This window comes from Scomber japonicus, chromosome 24 (genome assembly GCF_027409825.1).
Source record: "Scomber japonicus isolate fScoJap1 chromosome 24, fScoJap1.pri, whole genome shotgun sequence".
NCBI lineage: Eukaryota > Metazoa > Chordata > Actinopteri > Scombriformes > Scombridae > Scomber > Scomber japonicus.
The window spans coordinates 6,946,079-6,966,474 of NC_070601.1; the positions used below are offsets into that span (position 1 = coordinate 6,946,079).

Below are 20,396 nucleotides of genomic sequence, written 5' to 3' on the forward strand. Positions count from 1 at the left end.
AGCTCAGTGAGTGCTTTGTAGACTGGCAGCAGTATTTTAAAGTAGATTGTGTGATTTACTAGTCACCAGTGCAGAGATGTAAATAGAATAGATGTATGTGATGTGATTAATATGTATTTGCTTTGTTTACTTGCCTAAGGGCTCTCTTGGCCTTTTAAGATCATTTGTGGACATGATTTGCTATATCGATCAATATTTTTCTACTTGATGAAATGCTGATATTTCTTGGCTGACCATTTTTATAGCAAGTGGTTTTCCCAGTTCGGCTTGGAAGAACTTGACTGGCACTGTACAGTACTCTGACCTCAATCCCAACCAATACTTTTGGGAAGACCTTACTGCCCAATATGAGTGTGCAAAGTAACTGATGCTCGAGAAGTGGTTTCAAATTGAGTTGCTGCAGTTTTTATGTATCAGATTGTTTTTATATCATTCTTATTTTCCTTGAATTGAATTACTTCCCCATGACAACCCGAATCCATATCTGTCCGGGCTTTGTGCTACAGGCATTTTAGACAAAACTCAGAAAAGATCTCCTCCACTCTCAGTAAGAGATATTTACATGGAGAGGTTGAGGACGAGGCCACCGAGGAGGTCAAGTGCTTCTCTCCCTCACTCCATGTTCCTGCTCTCTATAGATATTTCTCTCTATTGTCCTCCAGTGCGGCACAATGGCTGTCACATGGCCTCTTCACCAAATAATGACACCATGATCCTGAGCGATGGTTGGAGAGGGGCGTGCTTCATACAGTTTCGTTAGCCTCTGAACCAGCTGAGAAGCTCATAAAAGGTTGGGACTGACTGAGTGAAATGGGGGGCTGTTAGCGCCTCATGGGTGCCCGGCAGCGTCTGCATAATTACAGCTCTTAACACTGGGAAAATTAGCACCCTGCTCGCGCCAGCCAGCACCCTGCCAGAGCACGGTGGCACTACCCTGGTGTATCTTACAGCCTCTTAATTGTGGGGTTATGGAGACATCCAGAATCCAAGACAAGAGAAATATAACAGTTTATTCTTTGTCATATTTTATGTTATTCTTTTTCTCTGGTTTTCTCAGCAGAGCGAACATTTTTCTCGGAGCTGAGTCATTTGTCAACCACATTGAAGCAGATGAGCTCAAACTTGGAAAAAAGTATTATTTTATACAAGGCTAAAAACAGAAAAAGGAAAAGAAAAACTCAAGCACCAAATTTGATAACTCCACTTGTTCACTTGTTCACTTGTTTCTCTTGTTTCACGAATCTCTAGAGATTGTAGAGTAAAAAAGAACAAAATAAGAAATGAATGGGAAATTATTCCACAAAACACAAAAAGGACTCATTCAGGTAGATATTTTCTTAGTTTAAGCAAAGACATTTTTCACACAAAGCCCTGTGGAAACAAACTTTTCTTTTAGACTTCAAAAAGTTGACCTATGTGAGTTGATTTTCTGATGTGCAGAGGAAGCGATTTGACCATTTCTTTCCACTTTACTACAGTCTGGCATCTTGGCATCATAATTCATGTTGTTTCATGTATTATCATCTGAAGGAAGGTCACAAATACCAGAACTTTTCAACAGATGCTGACAGTGTCTTGACACTTTGGCAGGACAGTATTGTGCAGATATAGAGTCTAACCTTTTATATACCCTGGAGACACCACATATGTTTACTGCAGGGCACTCTGGTGTTATTATATAGAAAAATATATGTCTACTTTACTAATAAATTCATGTAACTTTCAGTGCATGATCAAACAACTTCTTTAACCACCATCATCAATATCCTCCAGCAGAAAGTGAAATTAACCCAGTGTCCATTGAACCGTCCAAAAGCTCCAGCCTATTCTCAGTGTTATTAACCCACAGCGTTCATATGTTTGGCATAAAGAATTAATCAGTATACAGTATCACAACTGTTGATGATTAATTGTCTGTCAATCAGCTTATTGATTAATTGTTGCAGCTCTGGTATTATTGATTATTAATATGTGAGTATAAATCAGCATAAACAAAATCAAAGTTAACAGAGATGTGATTATCAGAAATAGCCATATAATTGACAATCACAGTGAAATTTAAGCAATGATTTTGGGATGATTTTGGCAATCATTGGCCATGTTTGCCAGGTAAGTTATGATTTGAAATGATGAAGTTAGTTTTTAGTGGCTGCAACATTAGTGAATAGTTTACAAAAACCCAGAAAGAACTGACAGGTAGCATGCCTGTTGTTTCTAGAAAGCTGTATAGACAAACAGGCCAAAATATGGATTTTGGGCTGCAGCTGTTGGACATAACTCCTGTGGGAGTTGTGGCACCACAGTTTGGATGTTAGGTATCTTCTACCCTCAGGGGGTTTGGTAGGTGGTACGACTGAAATGCTGCTCCTGCTCATTACTGGACTCCTGGTTGTCCAGCCCCGCAGCATTGGAGCTGTTGTTTCAGAGGCTAAAGCAACAGAATAGATGCACACCCACACATATAAATGCCAGCACATATTATGCACACACAAACAAACACATTAAACATGCATGCACACAACCTACCATCAAGCATTCATGATCCAATTGTCTTGTTCAACCCCTCCCTCCCTGCCTGTGTGTTGCTGTGTGTCTGCGTGTGTGTGTGTGTGTGTGTGTGTGTGGTCGGCCACATGCCTGCTTTTTTTCCCCCCGTCGGCCTGATCAAAGCAGACACGGTGCAGAGCAGAGGTCTCAGAGGTGAAATTAAAGTCTTGCTGCTTCCGCGGTGTGGAAGGGGGAAAGTGATTACCGTTAAATTAAAAGGTACGACCATAAAAGCGCGCCATGACCGAACCCTCGCAATTCATCAAACTGATCCCACGGCGCGTCTTTTGCTTATCAAATTGTAAAATATTGTCCATGACACCGGCGTAACAGGGGCGTAATTAATGCACTAAATCAATTCCGAATCACTCTGCACTAGAGTGGCCCTGCTGGGATGCCGTCATTATCACAAATTACGGTGGCAGATGCACGGGGCCGAGAGGAGCGGTTAAAACTGCGGCGATGTCTTTCCCCCCTCCTCTTCCTAAACCATTCCCGTTCATTTCCCACTCTTCTCTGACTCACCCGGTGTGGCATTCTCCTCGCTCACACCTGTGCTATCTACTATTACCAGGTGCAAATAGTTTTATTAGGGAGTGCTATTTTAAAAACCCGTGTGCTGAAATTATCCCTTGGCCGTCGCTAATGACAACACTCACCCTCAGAGATTACATAGATGAAGGTATGTATTATCTTTTTGAATTGTCCTTTCTTTCTTTTTTGTCTTAGGATGATGAATGCTCAGAGACACACAATTTCCATTAAAATACAATTATTGAGTAGAGAGATATTGACTCCCACGCAGGTGAAAGACTTCACTCTTCAGTGCTGTTGAGGTGAAGTTTTGGAAGTGCAAGCTCTCACCACACACACACTAGATCTCCAGATGTTATTCATTTATTTATTCTTCTCTTTGTTCTTAAAATCATATCTCATTAATAAATAAGGGGAAAAATACACACACAGATCTGGTGTATCATGAAATTTGAACATCTCCAATTCTGTTTTTTATTGTATTATTATAACATAAATATTAATAGAATTTGGGGTTATAATAATGATCACTTCTGGTGTTATGTCTAGAAATCTAAAGCTTGAATTCCAGTTGATTTCACCTAAGAATTTGACTCATTTTCTTTATTTATTCTAGGGAGCTATTTGGTAAGATTCTGTCAATACTAAACCTTCAATCTCAGTTATGAAGACAGACCATGAACAAGGAGTGCTTAAAGTGCTCCAAAAATAGAATATTTGACCTTCTCTGCAATTTCTTGACAACTGGACAAGCTCCATCTACTCAGGAGGATTTTTGGGATATGACTTGAAAGCTTTAATTCAGCTTCCTCATAAGTTAGAAACTTACTGTCACAACTCTGGGTAAATAAGGGCAAAGGAATACAACCTGCAATCTACAATTCACAACTTAATTGCATAGCTATAGATTCTTCGACTTAAAGGAGAAACCAAAAACATACTTGGTGTCCCTGTGGTAGCACTTAAAAAAAGTTGAGAAACACTGAGTACTAACAAGACCCTCATACTTCTGCAGGAAAGAGTGAAGCCAGGCTAGGAAGTAACCACTCGCTGTAAAAAAAAAAACACTAGTAAATAATGAAGGTTCTTTTTTCTTGTCCCACTCTTGACTCACACAACTTCCAATGAACTTTCTGGAATCCTCAGATCTTAGTCCATGAAACTGAACAATTTTTATGTCTGACTGTGTTTGCGTCTGGCTTGTGTAGCAGTGCTCTGAGATCATATGCATTTTTGAAGATAGTATATGATAGCTGCAGGATATATTATGTATTCATATTGCATTTTTATGACACTCGCTAAAGATATCGTGACTCACAAAGGTTTATACGATTTTTTTTTTCTCTATTGCATATTCCACACAGTCTGCTCCACAAAAGTAACATTTTCTCAATTCTGCAGAGTTTCACTAGTGATTAAAGTGGTGTGTTTGCATATAAACTCCGAGTGCCACTTTGTGTGCATGCATAGCATTCTGCGTGTTTGATAGTCCCACATTGGCACACATTTTTATTATTCAGCGGGTAATGATAGTGGAATAAGGTGCGAAGAGAGAAAAAAAAAAGCCAAGTAAATCCATAAATTCTAGGGGGGAAAAAAAGAGCTGAAAGAGGAAAATTAGGTTTGCAGAACGTCTGCAGCAAAACAAAGACAGAGCATAAAAATTATCTAGACAAAGCGCAATGTAATTTCGTCAATGATATTAATCAACCCACCCTCACCTACAGCATCTTATTACGACTGCTTTCGTACATGCAGCCCTATTTTCAACCAGTGTGGATAGCTCATTTCAACAAGTATGAAAGACAGAGGCTGTGTTCGAAACCGCATACTACATACTTCTATACTACACACTTCCACCCTACACACTACACACTAAACCACCAGATAGTAAGCAGACCGTTTACACTGTAGTAAACTACACGATAACCCACGATGCATTTCGTCCCTACCTGAGCTGAAATCATCAAGCTGAAGCTGATTTCATTTTAGCTCTAACTCTGTAAATATACCACTTTATCCACATTTCTAACCTTTTAAAGAAGAAAGTAAAGTAGCCCTTTAGATCCACAATGTGACGCTAATTTGTCCAAATAACACCTGTTTAAAGTTTTGTTCCTGAGAATACGGATTTAGCTTTAGCGAGTAACGCACTTCCGGTCATTTTCACAAAATAAAACACCTGTTACCTTTTTATTATTAAGAAAACCATGACGATAGAATTGGTGCTTTTATTCTGAAAAGAGGAAGCGGACATACCCTCGTTGTAGCTAAATTGAAACCACCGAGGTGGTGATCTGTGACATTTGTATTTTGGGTTTTTTTCAGAAGTTGCGTTGCATCTTGGGTAATGTGAGTATGAGTAATCAGCTTTTGATGCATACTCTGCATTTCTGGAGAATCTAGTTAACCATCCAGGAACTTCTCACATACTCTAAATCACATACTACACAGTTGAAACACACTACATACTTCAAATGACGTCAGAGTTAGTACGAGTAGTAGGAAAGTATGAGGTTTAGAACAGACCCAGAGACATGGACAAAGACTGAACTGAAAACCAAGACCTATGTATATAGACATGGGGTAATAACTAACAGGACACAGGTGAGAGAAACAAGACAGGTGAAACACATGAGGGAATCAACCAAGGCAAGGGAAACACAGGAAGTAAAACTAACAAAATACACAAGGAGAGAATAACATTTCAAAATAAAACACGAACTACACCAGGATGTGGCTAAATGTACACAATACAGTACAAAATGAGCCATAAATAGTTTATAGATACACTGCTTATATATAGTTTCAAAATGACCAAAAGTCTTATATTTCATTACAGTGCCAACATGATTATTACTCCACTGTCAAATGTGGCATCTTCAATCAAACATCTTGTAAAACTGATTTCATCCTCCTCCTGGTTGTATAGCCTGACAGCTGCAGTGGACTGTGATAAATGGTGGGTTTTACAAAGCCCTGAATACCACTCCTAAAGGGTATTAGACAAGACTGTGCATCAAGTGTGAGTTAGGTATATCCTTAAGAGTGTTGACATTTTTCTGAAGTGGGACACATTTGCCTTCTTAACAGGTGTCGCTTTAACATGCACTCAAGTGCTAAAGCTCCCAAATGTGGGCACTGGGACAAACCCTGCATATTATTATCAGCAGTATTATACTTTAATACCAGTCTGTTGTTGTTGTCCTCTTGGCTCCACTATCACCTCTTACTCAGCTCACTGTCATGTAGCTACTGAGGTTTAAAGTTTGTTCCCAGTGCAGTCTTAAGAGACACCTTCAGTGTGTCTATGACATTCAACATTTAGAGACCTGAGCCTTCCCCCTGGTCCCCTTCTGGATTTTAAAAACTCATCTAAGCCATGGATTAATTTATAGGCGTGTGTAAATAGTTTTTCCCAGTGCCTTTTAGAATATCTGCCTCAGGCCCTGTATCATGCTTCTTCTGCCTTGCTGAAAGGAAGGAACAGATTGCATCCCTCTGTGACATTTACACCATGTATGTGTGAGTGTTAGCACATGTCTCTACTGTATGTGTACTATTGTGTGACTTCATCATATCTTGGTGTGCCTCATTGAGCGAGTTAGTATTAGTAGTATTATTCCTTTCACTCCTAGTGCTGATGTTCACAGCCATTGTACAAGTTTAAAGGATACATTTTGGAGTTTGAAAGCACAGCACTGGTTGTGTATCACAGCACTGATCTTCCCCTTGACCTTATTTTGTCAATCTCACATCAGGTGTAGAGTATTGACGCTGATGGGAAATGTTATCAGCTCACAGAATGAATGGTGCACGGTATCTTAAAAAGCAAGGAGTGAGTGACTCATCTAGAGCCGGTTGTGTACACAGTTTACAGACTTAATATGTTTTCTGGATAAAACAAACATTTTGAAGCTATTAAAAATACCATATTTAATGAATGAGTGGCTGATATTTGTGCATGGTGAAGATCAAATTAGCTTAGCCCTTCTGACTTTGTTGCCTTGCTGTTCAGTCCTGTTGCTCTGTCTACTGATTCTGTGTAAAAACGTAATAAAAAGAGTTGCTTGTTGTACTTTTGGTGGTGATACTTTTCCGCTTTTGTTTCAATAGTTTTTCTAAAGTGAATAGGTGATTAAAGCCGTTCAAATGTACAAAGAGTGCAGTAATACAACTTTCAAAAATCTTTCATCCTTGGAGGTTGATTTGCATTCTTTGTTCTTGACAAATGTTGCCTGATTGGAGATTACTATGTAGTTATCTCACATTACTTGTCTGGTAAAAGCTGCACCAGACAGCTACACAGATACACTCAGAGCATCTCGTGCCAGCCGCCGTTTGTCAGAACAGAGGCGCACATTAAGTGTTTATTTCATCATATTACTTTCTCTTTGTGCTGCAGTTACATTGTTCTGGGACTATAATTCCATTAGAGTTGCTGTCAGATCTGTCCTGTTTTTTATTGCATAGTGTACTGTACATATTCTTGCAGTATTTATGCAGATAGCAAACACTCTTCTCGTATACTCCTCAATTTATGCCTCAGGGGTTATTTCCATACTGGCTGCAAACTTATTCCATGCATTTCCATCTTGGTCATAATCCACTCTGCTGCTGGAATCTTGCAGGTGGCTGAAACCTGAAAAGAGACTACTGTGAAAGGTGACACAATAGGTCGTAATGCCATTCATCCAATAATGATATATGGTTACATTTGAGTGACTTCTGTAATCACTGACACATATATAATCATACGGAGGTGGACGGGTTGGGTGGATGGAATAACCCAACAATTAGTCACATTTCCAATTGTGAGTTGAGGCACAATTACAGTCACCACTGTAACCAAGACGATAAAGGTTACCTTACTTTCTTAACACTAACCACATGGCTTTTGTGCCCCAACCTAGCAAGACCTCATAGTGATGTCACAGATGTCCCAAAATCTTGACAGCTGGTAGGAAATACGGTGATGTCGTGTTTCTCAAGGTTTTGCAAAAGTATTAAGGTTCAGTGTGTTCAACAAATTGCAGCACATTCAGTCCCTTCATTTACATAAACTCCTTTGTAGTACAATTTGAAGATGCTCTCACAGTTGAGCAACTAGTAGGAGGTATAAATGAATGTGTTCAAACTGATGTCACCATCCATCTGTGTGTGTGTGTGTGTGTGTGTATGTGAGAAATCTGGGCCTATATATGAACTGTAACAGGAAAAGATGTGTTAAGTTGCCGTAGAGATGAGTTTTAGCCCCCTGCAAAGAAACGAAATAGTTTTTTGCAATTGCTGATTGACTAAGATAACATACTATATGGACAGCCTGGGAAGCCACACACACACACACACACACACACACACACACACACACACACACATACAGTATGCATCCATAATACTATGCATGATCTATCTTTGATAATCTCCCTTGCTGCATGCTGTTTATGGTATATGGTATATTAAATTGAGTTACCTTGTGCTGTAACTGGCATTTGTCATTTGTGCTTTATCTCAATTTCATTACAAATTAATGGAAATTGCCAGCCCACCCCCTCTAAAAACACTTGCGGCAGGTGCATGCATGGATGAAACACACACATATCCAGACACACAGGTGTACACACACCCTGTGTTGCCATAAATCAGGACATCCATCTCCGATTAGGGCAATTTGATTCTAGAGTAATGAAGTAGTTTAGCGCTCAGACGTGGCACGCTTCACAACTGCTGACGATGCCACTGCCATCATTTTCCACTGAGGCAAAATGGCTGACAAATAACACACACACACACACACACACACACACACACACACACACACACACACACACACACACACACACACACTTTATAAAGAGACAAGACAGATCAAATCTGACACAGTTGTAATCAGCCCCACAGCTGCCTGGTTACTGGGCCTGAATATATTTGTAGTTTACAAATTCTACTGTTTGCTTTTCATTAAGGAGGGAAAAAAATCAAACTTTGGTTGTTTTGGCTTTTCAGTTGAGTCTTCTTGTGTCAATTATATATTCATACTTTATCTACTATGAATTATTATTATTTAAAGAGACAGGAGCTAAAATATCCTCTTTATAGACAGAGGCTGAACTGAGCATAAAGGGCCAGTTTAAGATAAACAAGACATGAATTGTGAATTGTAAATCATGCAAAAATATTCCAGAGCCCGTGAATAAAAATATACAGCTGGTGATATGCATAATATGTCCACTTTCAGTCAGGGTACATTCTAAAAATGTGACTTTTTTCTGAAAATTGCAAAGTCACTATTGTGTGTCTATTTTTATGGTAATTTCCCTTCTGTTTGTTTTGATGTGTAAACTGCAGGTTCAATTAGTAATCAGCTCCCATTTCAATCAATGAATCTAAGCTAATTTACTTTTATGCTATCATTCTCTGGTACATACACTATCATTTTCATTGAAGTATACTACAATGTTCTCTTACATGTACCCTCATGGCTGAGTATATTGAGTGTTGAAGTATAGGTTAGTCTAGAGAGTAGTGATGTATAAAGGTGAACATGCTGGCTAGTATGAAAGGATGATTGTGGGGGGATATAGTAGCATTATGTGAGATTATGGTGCCCTATGTGAGAGTAGGTATGATTTATGGCCTCAAAGGTCTGCCACAACACAATCATTACCTGTAACTTCTATTTTGTTTCCATACATTCACAATCCTCCACATTGGGAATTGTTAGGTTTTTGTCTTCTTTCCCATGGACATAAATTGATTATCCAAGCAAAGTCTCACATTGCTTACCTATGGCTGCATCCTACCTCTGCACAGGGCACAATCATCAATCACTTGGAGAGGCCGTTAAGCACCTTTTCTTCCCCAGAGGAGTGAATTCACATTGGGCCTTGGAGGCCACTCAGCTCTGTCTTCCTTTTCCACTCCCTGCCACCCCCACCCCCTATTTTACAGACTGTCCTCTCCCCTCCTGTAACCTGCCAGCTCTCAAAATCTCTGTCCTGAGCTGAGATGACCATGAATAATGAGGAACTTAAATATGAGATTGAGGAGCTAGGTGCTAAAGGAAATGCTTCTCACTTTTTCCCCTCCATAGCCACTGTCAAGCAAGCAGAAGCCAGCCTGTGGGTGATGTGCACTAGCTTTGTCACATAACTGCATTATGTAGGGTCCCCAGAGGCTACAGCATAATGCGATACGCCATGCGACTGTTGCTGGGTTGCTACAACAGCATTGTCTCATGAGTTATGTATTAGTGTTTTAACTGCAGCTTTAGGATCAGATACTATACTGCACTGTCACTGTTTTAGTTTTGCCTGCTAATGCGCTGCAAACTTTTCCCCTTTGGTAATTTTAATTTCAAAGTCAGGGTCTTTACTGTAAATGTGTCTTGACAACACAGACGCCTCACGGACGCCGCTCATGAAACAGGCTTATATGAGATTGTCGGGCTGTCTGAGACAATAAATATCAGCGCCGAAAGCCAGTAGCACAGCTGCTGCTGCAGGCACTCCCCTGGATATCAACACACACACATACACACACACACACACACACACACACACACACACACACACACACACACACACACACACACCACCCCCGTGTCATCAACACTAGCTGGCAGTGTTATAACTGAAACATGTCCATGTTTGTTTTTGACTCTCAAAACCTGCCTTTCACTTTCTGCAGAAGCACTGAGTAAGTGTTGACTAATTTTAATCCAGCATACAAAAAATGGTACATGTGTTTTTTTCATAGACTTTATTGCATTTAGAAATCAATATTTTTAAATTAGAGTTTAAATATTTTATTACGGGGGAAGGAAATAGCAATTAGAAGGTTAATTTAGCACCTCTTGCACCAGTTTCTTTCTGTCATATTTGGACTCTTCTCTACTTGCTCTACATTAAGAAAAGTAAGCACAAAAATACTTTAAAATAAAAATAATAAATGATCATTTAATTAACCCTTTTCTCCTATTTAAAATGATCAGTCTGGTTTCCTGGAATGTGATCACTATAACAATATAGCTTGATGCAGGACACTATCTGAGACTAGCTTCTCTTTCTTTAAAAGCACATCCAATTAAAGTCTTTTGATTGAGCTGAGCAAGAAATTAACTTTCCTTTTCCCTAATGTGCTGGCGGAGAAGCTAAAATACCTCATTTCAAGCCACTCTGCATCACCAGCATGAAAAGTGGTGTGTGGGTTCAAAACGCTCACCCCTCAATGTTTGATGTAGATTTCATTTGAAGTGAGCAAAAGCCCCGCCCCTCTCCACCTGCACACTTTTCACCCTGTCAAATCATCTTGCTGGAGTACCTCAGGGTACTATCAACAAACTTGAGATTTTTCCTTACAAGTCCTTTTAAAAATAAAAAAAGTCATCTCCCAAACTCTTCACAAATGACTCACTCATTTCTACAGTGTGATTTTGTGAGGCGGGATTTATTTCAAAGTCAATGGCCCTCCTCTCAAAGGCCTTGATTTTTTATTTTTTTATTTATACATTTTTTTTTTATTACGGGATTTCTCAAAATCTTAAAATGTCACACCCGAGTGCTCTCAGCATACTTAGCAGCCAAACCGTTGCATGAGGTGAAGGAGTGCATACTTCTCTTACAGAGCTCGTTGAAGCGAATTGGTAAACAGGTCCCTGCCCGCCCATTGACTTTGCTGCCGTGTGGAGGAGTCAGATTGCGCCGCCGCTCCAGTCGGATCAAACTGTTGAGAGTCAACAGTCTTGCCGCTGACATGCGCCGCTGCACTCTCCTTGACTCACTGGCAGAGTGCTCTATATGTATGGAAATTAGCCATAATCACCATAATATGTGTCCCATCTCTTGTATTTTAAAATGGAGTCATTACACTTTTTTTTCCCTGTATGGTGCCTTTTTTTCTCCCCTTCCCCTCTCCATCTATCCCTTCTCCTCACTCCCACCTTCCCTACTTTCCCCTCTCCCTTCCTCCTACTATCACTCCTTCTTGTGGCATCTACCTCATTTACACTCTTACTCATCCAGATGACAGGAACAGGTGCACTATTAATTATGCTTTAAAATATATCTCCTGTGTGCTCCGCTTCACTTCCCCCTTCATCATTGTGCACTTTCTTCCAGTGCTTCACCACACTGCACCGTCTAACCCTAAACTTCTCTCTGCTTGCTCTTCTTCATTGTTGTTTATCCTCACTTTGACTTTTTGAACTTCTATTGTCACTCAACTGGCTTTCTGAGGGAGAGTCATCCCCCCCCCCCCCATGGAAGCAGGGTACATTTCATTGTATTTTTAGGCCTATTTTGTTGAGATTAATTGTGTCATTATCTCAAGACATCACACTGTGTTCACATGATCGTACGTTAACTATCTCATTATCTATAAGACAACAAATGTTGATTTCAGGGTAGCTCTTGTTTGTTATCCGTAGATAACGATTGAATGATATTGTTATCTCACGTTGTTTTCTCCTGCATGATTTAAATATCTTTATTATTTTGAGATAACAATTCAGGGTCTTTTCTTTTTTTTTTTGGAGATCCAGCTGCTTCGCCCCACTGATGTTATTTAAGAGTCTATCCAAATCGGCTTAGCCTGATGAAAGGGACACTGTCAGAGGGATAGAGTAGATTACATTTTTATAAAAATAAATAAGAGAGAATTAACCCCATGATGAAAATAAACCCACTTGGGTTGAGCCTTTAGTAACATCTACAAATGGGGAAATAATGTTGGATCAAAGCAACTACAAGTCTCAACATAATGAGTTATTTAGCTTTATAATTGGAATCTGAGGCCTCATTTTCACAATAATCAAACCATTTAGTGACTCCAAATGCTTTTTTACCCTCACTTATTTATTCAGGTGTCTCCTTTAATTTATACAACTTGAGTTATACAGGCTTAAAGTACCTCCAGATCAGTATTTGCTTTAAGATCATTGAAGAATAACTTAATAAATATTCTGGCACATCAGAATAACAAGGCTAAAAAAAAGTATGCAGCACTCTTGACCTCCACCCGTTTGACCTGGATCCTCTTCAGTGTCCAACAATGCAACATGTGGAAGATCAAACACCAAATGCCAAAGTACATTTTCCAGCTGGTTGTGAATAAATCAGCTGAAATATACATGAATTTCTACATATACATGTAACTGGCAAAGAAGTGTTCAGCAGTAATGTTTTAAATTCAAACCGTCCTTACAGTCAATTCTCTTATGCAACTTTTTTAATATCTAAATCTCGGGGTTAGGCCCACAGGCGATTCTTGGGAAGACTCAAACTGGAGGAATTTGTATGCAAATCTATATCAGCTGTGTTGGCATGGTTTCCTGAGTATCTGCAAAGTAAGTTTGATGAATAAATATTGTAGTCACACAGCTTATTAGTGTCTGTTAAGTCGTATTTGAGTTAGATTTGGAGCCTCCTGAATGCAGGTGATCCAATAGTGACTGTAGTTTTTTTTTGCTTCTGTAATCCAGCTTTAGTATTCACCTCTGAATCCTTGCTACTTTTCCTTTTTTTTTTACCCAACTGTTGCTGAATTATGACATGAAACAGTCGGCTCCTCGCGCCAGCAAGGCAAGTCTCGATTCATTAACTGATAAAACTGTTTACTTTGCAAAACAATTGTCAGTTCATTCAATATTGGCTTGAATACAAATAGTCTAACCCTTCCAAATTACAGTTACCGTATGGTGCCATGTGAGTTGATACTTACGGTGTCTCCATACTGAGAGACACCCAAAGCATTCCCACATATCTGGAGTTGTTTCAGGTACTTGAACGCAGCAAATCTGCCTCATATCAAGCAGTTTCTGTTTCCAAGACAGCACAGACGCCTTCCATCACGATTATGTTGTGTGAGGTAAATAAAGCTTTTTTGGCTCGCCCTTTTTTTTGGCCTCGATGCAACGTATCCCAGAGATACAAAGAGCAATTTACAAACATGTGAAATTCACATTTTGCCCAGAGGTAAAAGTGAGAGAAGAGAGGAAACAAGCCTGTCGGGATTGTTTTTGACTGAGTGCTGCACGCTAGGCCGCTAATTGCCTCCGATTGATGGAGAACAACGCTAGAGGAAACGTTAAACTTGCAATGCATCATGGGTAGTTGACCTGTGTCAGCTGAGTCTTGTCTGTGCCTCTTGGCGGTTGATTTTTTTGGGCGTAGGTGGGGGGGGGGGGGGGGGGGGTGTGTAGGAATATGCTAGGCCCTGTCCTGTATATGTGTGTGTAACAGTAAAACATTCTGCACAAACCCCCACTCTGATCCATCAAAGTCAAGCTGGAATCAAAAGATGAAATAGTATCTAAAATAATGACCTGGACTTGTGCCAGACTGTGTAAAGATTTCAGTGCTTTTTCCATTTTTTTGAGCTCCTTTAATCACATTCAGCTCTAATGTCACCAGCTAAGGGTCATTTGAGAGGAGGATGAAGGGGATGAGGTGAAAAACCAGTGTGTGAGCAGTGGAGGGTTCATACACCTTGTTGCTACAAATTAGCCCTCCTACTCACCTTGTTAAGAGTATATTTTTTCAGAAAATACAAGGGGAAAACATCAGCTTATCTGCCCACCGGCCAACCTTGTTAAGTCTGAGCACATCGCCCACCAGGCACTGGTAGGCAGCTTCTCTGAGCAGCGTCCTTCAGCTTCAGTGTTTGTGTTTCTGAAACAGAGCACAGTTGATGCAGCAGGAGGGGAAATGCAGGTGCTTGTGTTTACTTCCCTCCGGACCTCCCTCCCTCCCTGTCTCCCCACTTTCTCTTGCCTCCAGCACAGAGGAATGTAGATAAATATTGATCTAGAAAGCATTTTATGGTAACGAAAGGAAATTAAATAGTGTCAAAATGAAAGGAAATTACTGAGAAAGGGCAGAGTAATCCTTTAATTTAATTAGGTAAATTACAACAAAAAAATCCTTTCTAAGACTGTTTTTTTTTTCTTCCTTTCTTATGCCTGCTCTTTCCCTTTTTGCTCTCCCTCGCTCCCGCTGGAAGGCTTTTCCTGTGGTTGCTAAGCAACAGGGAAACAGTTTGTCTTTGGTTTTGCCAGCGGGTCCCGGAGGCTGGCAGGGAGAAGGGGGCACAGTGGAAGCTCTGTGGAGTCTGCCAGCAGCCGAGTGCATGCCCACAGCTGGGTCGGGTTGCGGAGCGGCCTCTCCCCTTCCCCAGTCATAGCGCCCCTGGCAGGCACCTGGGGGCTACGTCTGAGTTAATGATAGCAGGGTGAGCTCGCGAGGCGCCCTGGCCCCCAGCAGTAAACATGGGGTCAGAGTAGGGTCAAAGTGATGAAACGGCAAGACTTCCAGCCACGGGGCGGGATCAACAAGCCCCCTGGAGAAGAAAGCTTTTGTGTATTTTGTTTTTAGAGGGCTGAGTCACAAGTTGCATAGAGTTGCATGAAGTTGTGCAACTTGTTAATTCTCTAACAAATCATAAAGAATTTTCACAAAACATATTTGACAGAAAATGATTTCACCAAGGAGTTTTTGACAGGCAGTGGAGAACCTCACAATAGAAATCATTTTTGCAATAAGTATGCTAATCAAAGCCTCTGTTGAAATGGATTCTACTGCTCTTTTATTATGTTGTTCTTTCCCTCTTCAGGTGATTGACACATTGTAATTTTGCTAATAAGCACCTCTACTGTCTGTTTCCTTCCTATTGTGTTAGTATTACAATGGGCCAACTTGGCAGGTGCACAGTGTTTGCTGAGTGCTCAATATAGAAGCTAGTCTCAGTTACCTGCTATTATCCTGAAATGCAGGCATTCAGCATGCTGTGTCCTAACTGTCAGTCTCCACTAGCATCCTCCAGGGGTCAGCAACCAATCAAACCTCGCATTACTCACACACCCCCCATTCCCTCCTAACCAATCATCCACATCATTACTGACCTGTCTCTGGTCATTAGTAAGTCTCTGTAGCAGCCTGTTGCTTCAGAACCTTTTTTCTATCCCCTTTAAAGTACCATTAAATGAAAGGTTACTTTTGAATAATCATTCATGGGTTTTCTACAGGATATGAAGATAAGTCAATGTTGCGTGGAGCTTCTATGAGCTCATATACAAGACTTTAATGATAATCAAGTAAAGAAATGCCAAAGCAAGCTCTGTTCTGGTTGTTTGGTGGGAAGCCAGAGATGGATTGTATCCTTATCGCTGCACTAGTTACTCCTACTGGTTGGTCTTTGCACCTGTTCAGAAGAAGATGAACGCTTTAGGGGAGATTATATGAATCGCTGTATGTCTTACGTTCTCTGATTACCAGAAAATGAGGGAAACATTTCCAAAAGAAAGGGGGGAAAGAAAAAAAAAACGCCACAGGAATAAATTCTATGTCTGCCAACTGCAAACGATGCCTGTATTGTACAAGTCAGTGTTGAGCCTTGTAAGCAGATCTCGCTCGTTCTTCTTGAGGTTTTTTTTTTTTTCTCCCCCCACTATTTAAATGTAGTGTTCCAATTAGGCCTGTCAGCGGTGGTCGGTAAAATGTGTTAGTGTAGCATTTAACAGCTGTTGTATGTGTGTGTCTGTGAGTTGTGTGTGTGTGTATAAGTGAGCTCGGGCTGCTGTTAGAGTGACTCAGATGAATATTGCATAGCCACAGAGAAGGAGTGTAACAACAAGGGAGTAAGTTGTGTTTGAGCAGACACACATACACACACACACACACACAGTTATGTTTGAGTATCTGGTAATAAAACTGTGCGTGATGATGTGATTGGCTGTCAGACTGATTGACGGGTCTCTCAGCTTTCTGAAGAGCTAATAGCGTTGATGTGATTACATATCATGAGCATCAAACTTGATGTTTCTAGTGGGGTTTTTTTCTCCTTTGTTTGTTTAGAGATGACCCCATAAGATGACGACAAACACATTTTTGGAGAATTGAAAAGTATTTGCAATGGCTTCATCCTTCAGCCTGACTTTGCAGTGGAATTAATTTGCCTCATCAAGTGCATAACACAGACATAATCAGTCTAATATTTTTCGTGACTTTCGAGAAGGTCAATTGATGCACAATGAGGCAGATAGTTGAGGTCTGCTATGCTCTTCAGCAAGGCACTTTACACACTGGAGCTATCTATTTCTGCATATTACTGTGTCTGAGTCAGGCATTCAGCCAAGCCCTTTCAACCTGAACCAACTCCAAATGATTTTTGCTCTGTAAGGTTTAGGTCAGTTCAATCACCTGAGTGAGCCCTCTGTCAGGGTCTGTTAGGGTTTTAGTTGATTTTCTGTTCTTGTTGTGCCACTTCCTGTTTTATTTTGAAGTCCTTGTCTTACCCCTGTATTCCTGTCAAGTTTCCCACCTCTGTGATTGCTTTCCCCGCCCTATTGTGTTTCACCTGTGTCTAATTGTCTTCCCCCTCCTAACCCTAACCCTAACCCTTTGAGCAGTGTTTCCCTTCCCTTCTGTGCCAGATCATCTTGTCCTTTGAGTCAGAGTTCCAGCGTATATATAATAATAACAGTCAATCAAGTACAATATTTTATTGTGCTAAATTTTGATTTGAAAATGTCTTAAAACTGTTTTAAGGGGCTCCAGGAGTGTCATATCTAGTTATGTCATGGGTTGTGTCATCAGGTTTTATAGACTGAGAGACTATAATCAGAGGAGAAGTCTAATCAGTCTGCAATGGAGCTGACATTTTAATCATTTTTTGGATGGTGTGTCCAAATTCTTCATGTGCTTGACATTTCAAAATGCAAATAACATGCTCCGTGAACAGAAAATGAAAGGAATGCATTACCGACTTAAGTGTATTCTGTGAGGCAAACACAGCCAAAAAAAAAAATAAGACCAAGATTTTTTGAAAAGCATTCAAATAGTAGAGTTGGAAGCAACGATTTAGGGTAATGAATAGTGTATTCACTCGCCTTCAACTCCGACAAGATCTTTTTCCATCCCTAACGCCAGAAAAAAACTCAAAGAATCAAGATTGCATATTCAATTTTTTTCTGAATTCACCTCCCTCTATACACCAACATGTTTGCATGGGAACTGCTGTATTTTTAATGTAAGGGAAATATCATAGTTAGGGTTGATTAAAAGGTTAATTATAAGTATTGCTTGAGACATGAACTCAGACCCTTACATTAAAGTGTAAGGGTCTCCCAACCTGACATCCATGTCTTAACTGTCTAGCTTTGCTCCATAAAAGGCACACTGCATCTACCTCACACTGCACATCAAATATACTAAATACATTTCCATTACTCCTCTCTTTCTCTCTATGCAGTCAATCAGAGAGGTGACCGGTTACGTGTTGGTGGCTCTAAACCAGTTCGACCATCTGCCGCTGGAGAACCTTCGGATCATCAGAGGCACCAAACTATACGAGGGTCGTTACTCCCTTGCCATCTTCCTCAATTACAGGAGAGACGGGTACCATGGCCTGAGGCAGCTGGGCCTACGCAACCTCACAGGTGAGCAGGGTGGCATGAATATTGACATAATTCATGACATGCTGGATAATCAACTCTTTTTTTTTGTCACTTCTGTTGTTTCACTTTCATGTTTTATGAGGCAAATGAAGCAAAACATGAGAATAAAATACTCTATAATGCATCAAAACACCTCCAATATATATTCTTGTAATTGTGATAAAGCATTGGCGAAAAATGCAATTTCTAGCAATTTAACTCCCTCAGTAGATGAATAATGGCATCTTTTTCTGAATTAGGGGAACATTTTTCACTACCCCGCAACCATTTCTTGCTTGTGTTTGACTTGTTTTCACACCCACATATACAGATTTAATAGGGTATTTTTAATTAAGTCACAAAATTGGGACTCAACTTTTGAAGGAATGTATCTGCTACCCTGGCAAATTAATCTTCTGTGTTGTTATATAGAAGGATCAAATGTCTGTGAAAAGTCCTATTTTCCTGTTAATTACATTTTTGTTTACACACTCAAAAACAGGCTTCTTTCATGAAGTAAGTTCTTGGAAATGTTTTATGTAACAGCTGTTCTTTCTTGTGTTTCTTGCACAAGGGCATATGCTAAAGTGGATTGCATTTGTAAAGGGTAGCTTTTGTCTGCATTAACTTCATCTTGGTATCAAACCTTTGAGTCATGACCTCTGCATCAGTTAATCTTTGCCGTTTTGGTGTTACCTTGTGGTGGAGTGACCTTCCAACTCCAGTCAGAATAATAGAAGGCAGCACTATCCTCTGTTACAGGCTTTAAAATCGTCTTTCCAATGAGCACCTGCTCTTCCATCTTCTTACTGAATCATATCTCCTCTGAATCCTTCTCCAAATAGCACATTTCCTCATTAACTGTATAAATCATACATGTAATGCTCACAGAATAAGATTCAATGGCTGTCTGCCTGATAAAAGGCTCAGTTTTAGTGACATGCAGCACAGCAGGAATCAGGTGGTGCTTCTTTTTTTTTTTGTTCCTCGTGTCTTGGCAGCAGCATTACCATTGCTGCAGGAGAGAAACACGAGCCGTCGTAGGAGAAGCACTGGCTGAGGGACAACTGTCACATACAATCTGAGGAGAAGCAGCAGAGCTCAGTCTGGGGGTCACTCTTTTTTCTTTTATAGCATTTATTGCTTGTATTTGATTACATACTGTCTACAGTGGCAGGGAAAGATGGTCAATAGAGAAAAGCTGCCATAGAAGACGAAGGTTAGGAATGAGACCCAACGAAGGATGATGACCAAGTCTGTATGAGAGTGACAGCACTTGAGGGGATGTTTACAATGTTTGAACATCTGGTATTGAACATATATAAAGCGTATAAAGAAAAAAGGGGGGGGGGGGGGGGGGGGGTGTAAATCATAGAGTGTCGTCATTATTCCACTCTGTCTTTGTGTCAAGCAGTATCTTGCTGTTGCATTTCTTAAAGCAGTCCAGCACTTTACATTTAATTGTGATATTTAGATGCAACCGGGTGTGTCTGAAAACCTTACAGATAGTGTGTGATTGTGAATGCATCTTTTAGAACAAACAGCATTGTTGCTTGCTGATGACATTTATATTGTTGGAGATGTCCCCTCATTAGAGTATGCACATAATTCTACTAATAACCAGTAATTATGCCTTTGAGAAGTTTGTTGTGCAGTATTAAGAGAGCTTATGTTGTTTTGTAGTCTGCAAAAGCCCATAATAAGAAGTATTTCTACAGTAACAACACTGTGAAAGTGGGTAACTATGTAACATATAGTGAGTGATATGCTCTCCATACCAAGCTGACTGGCTACCTTGGTGATATTCGCCATACACTGTCACTGGCATCTTTTATTGTGATTCATCTGGTTGGATTGTGGAGTAAATTGGCTAGATTTCTTCATG

At 40.2% G+C, this 20,396-nt stretch overlaps 1 protein-coding gene across 1 annotated transcript in view; it reads left to right on the top strand.

The window, feature by feature from the left end:
• Nucleotides 1-20,396, top strand: part of si:ch73-383l1.1 (receptor tyrosine-protein kinase erbB-4) — a 237,815-nt gene that overhangs the window by 128,891 nt on the left and 88,528 nt on the right. The window contains exon 3 of the mRNA XM_053314757.1: nucleotides 18,328-18,514. Within this exon, the coding sequence (XP_053170732.1) occupies nucleotides 18,328-18,514 (187 nt within the window). The remainder of the gene's footprint in view (nucleotides 1-18,327; nucleotides 18,515-20,396) is intronic.